Source organism: Pteropus alecto, unplaced genomic scaffold (genome assembly GCF_000325575.1).
Source record: "Pteropus alecto unplaced genomic scaffold, ASM32557v1 scaffold152, whole genome shotgun sequence".
NCBI lineage: Eukaryota > Metazoa > Chordata > Mammalia > Chiroptera > Pteropodidae > Pteropus > Pteropus alecto.
The window spans coordinates 10,867,500-10,873,845 of record NW_006432227.1 but is presented as its reverse complement, the minus strand read 5'-3'; the positions used below and the strand labels follow the sequence as shown (position 1 = coordinate 10,873,845).

The 6,346-nt window shown below is 37.7% G+C and overlaps 1 protein-coding gene across 1 annotated transcript in view; it reads right to left on the bottom strand.

Annotated features, from left to right (window-relative positions):
- The window catches only part of MARCH11 (membrane associated ring-CH-type finger 11), a 97,440-nt gene extending 91,100 nt beyond the window's left edge, over positions 1–6,340 (bottom strand). The window contains exons 1-2 of the mRNA XM_006907125.2: positions 6,183–6,340; positions 4,808–4,963 (exon numbers count right to left, since the gene is read on the bottom strand). Coding sequence (XP_006907187.1) covers positions 4,808–4,825 — 18 coding nt within the window. The 5' untranslated portion in view covers positions 4,826–4,963; positions 6,183–6,340. The remainder of the gene's footprint in view (positions 1–4,807; positions 4,964–6,182) is intronic.
- Between the last annotated feature and the right edge of the window lie 6 nt (positions 6,341–6,346).

Below are 6,346 nucleotides of genomic sequence, written 5' to 3'. Positions count from 1 at the left end.
GAAGCTTGGCCACCTGCCTGTGCCCCTTAGTGATTGTCCTCCATGGATCTCTAGGGCCTCCCCACCTCCTGCCAAAGTATAAACAACAGCTGCTTGAGGAGGCTGAATAGCCTCACTCTGTGTTTGGACACATAAAAAAAAAAGCATCTCATAACTTCGATTACGATCTCCAACAAAGACCCACAGGGAGGGACATCTGGAGAGTAAATATGTTCCCATGTGCTGAAATCACTATATCTCCTTACACCTGACTTTTAAAATGCTGACTCATTCATTATTTACAGTAACAAATTTGGTCAGAAATCGAGATGGGATCTCCCAGAAAAAGGGAATAAAAATCCAGGGATAAAGAATGATCTGAAAAGAGGAGTCATTAATTTCATTTAGGTGACAAGACACTGAAGAAAATGGGGGACTGTGAGCACTGCTGCCAGAGCCGCCGAAGGTCACCATCTGTTTGAACACATCATAATAATCAAAGCCAACATTAAAATGGCACCTACTATGTGCCAGGCACTATCCTAAGCACTTTACATATACTTATGTATTTAGTCCTCAAAATAATTTATAAAATAGGTGTCATTGTTATCTTTTAAAGATGAGTTAACTGAGACACTAGAATTAAGCAACTCTCTGAAGGTAATAATAGCTATTACTTTCCACTTACGTCATATTTTTCTCTGTTTAGGTAGTGCAGTTTGTCTCCTACAGCAAGTTTGAAGTTTCCTGCACAGCACTTTATCTAGTAGATGTTCTCTTTAAGCATCTGTATTTCTTGACAAAGTACTGAAAGCATTCACAAACCTGTACATAGCTTAATTAGTTTATAATGTCACCACCATCTAAAAATAAGTAAGTCCCGACATGTCACAAATTTTATACCACACTGAGATTCAAAACAGAATTAGCTTTTACTCTTAAAATATCATTAATGCATCATCTTAAATATGTTAATCAATAAAATAGGTTCTAGAAGTAGGTAGGAGGGTAAATGCATGTAAATTACTTCAAATGTCTTAATTAACTCCTACTGCTAATGATGCAGCAATTAAGGTTTAAATGTTATAGAGGATATATCTGTTTTCTATTGGGCCATGTTGTTGAGCATCACTGAAATCCAATGAACTGGAGAGGTTTGGATTCAAATTTTCAAAGATAATCACAATGAGAAAAACACACCTGCTTCTTGGCTAACTGCTCCTTTCCCTTCTCTGTCCCCATGTCTCTCTGAGTACCAGAGACACATCATAGTGCTTATCACTTTTGAAAGTATTTGAGGATATGCATCAAGCACCACTGGTGGAGTCAACCTCCCACACATTATTTTAACTTTCTTTATTTCTGAACCCTAGGAGGAAAATCGTGATAGGTACCTGCTGACCAATGTGGACCTGATGAGGACCAAACACAGATGCCAGGGTAGTTAAGCAGAGTCATTTTAGAAGCTATCTCTATGGTAAATTAAAGATGACCACTCTTTAAAAAAAAAGAGGGGGGCAGACTCCAGATATAGAGTCCGTTTTCCCTTCTCTTGAGTTGGTCTTGTGACTTGCTTTAATCAAGAGAGTGAAGCAGACATAAAATTGTCACTTCCAAAGCTGGGCCTTAAAGAGATCTTCACTTCCAGTTTCTTGGAACCCAACCATCATGCTGTGAAACATCCAAGTCAAATAGAAAGAGAACTGAGGAATCAGCTGACAGCCCTGAACGAGCTTCCGGCCAACAGCCAGCATCAAGAATGAGTCAAATGAGTAAGATCTCTTGGATGTTTCAATCCAGTCAAAGTTTTGAGTGATCACAGCTCCAGACTGATACCACAGGTGGAGAAGAGCCTCCCAGTTGAGCTCAATCAACCCAAACTCTTCAGAAATAAGAAATGACAGTTGTTTAAATCACTAAGTATTTGAGTGGTTCGTTATGCAGCAAACCACTGCATAACACTTCTAGACCGTCTGAGAGACCATGCTGAAATCAGTTCCTGCTTGACCCAGAAATGTCAGGGAAGCGATGATGGAGTTGAGAACACTTTCCAATATGGGACACGATGGCTAAGAATTACTACTGCAGGAGTTTTGGGGCATGGACCTCAGAACCAGACTAATTTTGAATCCTGGCTTTGCCTTTTACTAAATATATACAAAGCACAAGTTACTTAATTTTTCTGTGTCTCAGTTTCCCTTTGTGTAAAATAGAGATAATATTCCCTGCCTGACAGGTTATGAAAGATAAATATCAGAATCTGTATATGTAAAGCACTTAGAACAGTACCTGACAGTAAGTGTTCAGTAAATGTTCTCTCTTAATATATTATTTATTCTCTATTCTGTTCTGCATGCAAGAAGTCACTGCTCAAAGTTATGGGAAGGCTCTATACTTAGGACAGAGGGATATGAAGGTGAAGGCGAGGGTCATAACATGCCCCCTATTTGATCCTGCACCATGAGGAAATGGATCTCTGCTATGCCCTAAAGCATGGATGTGATAAATGCTAAATCCAATTGGCCTCATACCAGCAAGGGAGAAAATCAAAAATCAGAGTAAGTGCCCAGTTGATGGGTTATATGTAACAGAAATGTCAGACAATTAGTCAAACTTTATCTGACAATAAACTACTCCTGGGTATAAGGAGTAGTTTAGCAACCTTTGAACTGATTTCTGTCCATTAAGAGTACTGAGCCTAAAATTTACACAATGTTCTAACCAATGTCACCCCAGTAAGTTTAATTCAGTAATATACATATATGTATACATGAAAGGTAAAATAAATAATACAACAAGAAAACACACACACAAAAAAAGAGTACTGAGCTTTACATATGTATAATGTAGTGCTAGTAAGTTATTTTCTCCGGCATGATCTGAGCTATCATCATCAGAGTCACGTCAACTTTGTTTCTAAATATTATCTTCTAGTTTATTGCAACAAACAGATCAGATTACAGATCATAGTAGTATTTGCATGCGTTGCAATAAAATTAACCCTAAATGTACTATTAGTACTAGGTTAATTTGTTATTTTAGCTTGTGGTTAGTTTTGATTTTTTTGGCCATATCATATACATAGTTTGGAAAATTGCTTTGGTTAAAATAATTATTAAATTTTTTTTTAATGAAGCAAGACATAGTAGCAATGAATTCATTTTGCTATAGGAATAGAATTAGGAAATTGTATTTTTGCCCTAGGCCTTTGTCTGTTTTCTATTTTAAAAATTACATCAAGGACCTATATCTATTTACTTCAAAAGTAATCACCCCAAATGAATTAATATATAGTAGCCATAAGTTAAAGTTTTTGAAATACTTAGCATTCTATTTCAGCTCTTGAACATCTGACCATAGCTCTTCTCATGGGACTTTTCACTGGAGCCCTAAATCTCTCCATTTGTCACCTATACATATTTCTATTTATAAAATTATTGTTCATTCCATTGTACTACTCATATCTAGGTCTTCGGATATGATTCCATCTGTTATTCAAGACAACTGTGATGGATCCATAAGTTGATACCAAAGTAGCTCGATCAATTAGAAGTTCTAGGAAAATGTGTCAAGTTTATGCCTGTCTTCAGCATAATAACATCACTCATCTGCATTGTTACTCTTCTTTCCAAATTATTTATAAGCCTTAGGTCGGCTTGAGAAAATTCATATTTTCATTTCATGCCTGCTAATCATGCCTTTAATGGTGACTATCAAAGATGCAAATTAATTGCAAATTATGTGAGGATGCACAAATTAAAACCTATGAAATCTAAATTATGAATGCAGTAGTATTCAGCTTCCAGGTTATCTTCTGCAAACACGGTTTTACCTATCTTATACTGGTCAGCTCAACGCAAACTAACTTTGGTAATGTGAATAGAAACAAGAAACAATAGATTTTGTGACTTTCTTGACTCCTGACTTTTCAATTCCCTTTTCCTTTCCCTTCCATTACCTCTTCTGTCTCTGCTTTGAACTCTACTCTTTTATGTCTGCTTATCAGTGCCCTGTCTCCAGATCTTGTCAATTACATACTACTCTGCTTTAGTTGAAGAGGTCATCCTTATTTTACATTACACCAGTCTTTTCAAATGATTAAATCAGTTCTTCCATGGCAAAAAAAAAAAAAAAAAGCCTATTTGCAGGTTTATGGCTATTGTGTTATTATGTGATTATACACAAAAAGTTTTTCAGTAGTATTACTGAGAGTAACTCTTGGAAATACTTATGCATCCACTACGTAGTTGATCACGGCAAAGAATAAAAGTAATCAAAATTTAACTGTGAAAAAAATTCATATGAAAAAGAAAGCCTGGTTAAATGAAGAGTGTTCAGATTAGAACTAGGTTCTAATAATTATTCTTTGAATAATAGGTTTGAACAAAATTTCCAGACTAGTAAAGTTTTGCTTTACTTGCATTTGTTTTCCATAAATGGACTCTATCCAGGGTTTCAAAGCTTAAAGTAACAAAGCACTACTCAAATAAATTATGTAACATTTCTAATTAGTAAAGTAGACTTAATTGGAGTATAAGACATTTTACCAACTTGTCCTTTTAGAAACAAAGGTAGGTTTAAATTTATCAGTAAACAACAAATTCATAGAGGAAACCATTTGAATAAAATGTCTTTTGAGTTTCTCAGATCAAAAATTCATAGATTTCTCAAAGTATATCTCTACAAATTCTAAATCTTGGTTTTACCGAGATTTGCATAAAATGTTTTTAAGTAGCATATGTAAAATATTCCTAGAAATAACAAAACTTAAGTGCACTTAGGTTTAGCAAAATTAGTGCAGAAAAAAAAAAGTGTCACAAATGTTTACCTGGCAAGGTTGTTTCATTTTAATGGCTATGACATGGTATCTATAGCAGCAGAGCTCACAGGTCCAGGACCCCCTCTCACTGATCCACTTCAGCAGGCACAGCTGATGTGTATATCGAACCGACCCATCACATCGGCAGGGGTTCAACAGCTCCCCCTGAAAAGAAAACAGGTTAGTATAAATATTTATGCTTATGTCTCTATTTTAAAAACATAACACTTGTTTTCTTTCAACGCCATTTACCCAGAAGAATACAGGCATAAAAATCTATCCTGGAAAATGAAATTAAATTTTTATACCTCTGATAGGAATAAAACTAAAGTCTTAAAACTATTTCAAAGATATTGCTTAGAGTTATGACATAAATGTTCTAACTACATACAAAATGTCTGCAAGATGTAGCTCCTTAAACCCTTGGGAGAAAGCTGTACTATTAAATCTCTTTAATAACTTTTAAGTGGATGGTCAGATGCATTTCCTCTGCAGTTATTCTTAATCATTGCTAAAGAAGAAATGCATGGCATCCCAGAAAGTAGCTTGCAATAGCATTATGCTTTTATTTTTTTCTAAATGTAGCATCATAAATATTGACTTAGGGCACTATGTTCCTGAAAGCCTGCGTATTCGTATGCAATTTCCTTACTTGTAAAAATATTAAACCTAATGTTTCCTCAGACCGCACATTTTGTAAGAGAGATATATTATCCTGCTGCCTCTATGAGGACTCTCATATAAGTTGCATGCACCTCTAATGGAGTTTATACTTTAGAATCATGTTTCTAACAAAATATAAAGTGCACGGTTGCCTCAATAGCCTTTCTTTCACAAGGCCACAGCACATTCCTACTTCTCTTGTAAAACTGTAACACCCTTTTATATCACTGAGATTAAGTCTCCAAATTTGCAATATGGAAAGATGCTGCCCTTTTGGTTTTGACATGACTCACCCCAGCTTGTATTCTAAGGCGATCTGCCTCAGGATACTTTTGTAGAAAAGGGATGTAGGTTCGTTTTTATGTATGAACCAAAATCCATTTCGTAAATAAGAGATACTTATGGCATTTTCATTAAAGCACCTGAGGAATGTGTAACTGCAAAACCAAATGGGGCGGGGGGGAGTATAGATCAAATGAAACCCTGTATTCGCCACCGGGACCTTTTTACCAGCCTTCACGGAAAGGGAAAGGCGGCACAGAGTAGACAGACGCTTTTCAGTTGGCGGGACCAGACAAGCCACCCAGCGGTGCAAGTGAGAGGCGAGCGCTGTCCGCGGTGCTGAAAGGTCGGTCGTCGCGGGCGAGACCCAGCCCATTCCCAAGCCGAGCCCAGCCCAGCGGAGCTAACGCCAGCTGCCCGTGGTCCCTCCCGGCCTAACCTGCTCAGGGCCCTGGAAGCAGATCTTGCAGATGGGCTGGTGGTGCTGGTGCTGGTGGCCGGCGCGCTGGTCGCCACCGCCGCTGCTGCTGCTGCGGCTGCTACACACCGAGCGCGTCTCGGACGGGTCGCCGACGCCACGCCGCTCGCCCTCCCCGCCCGCGC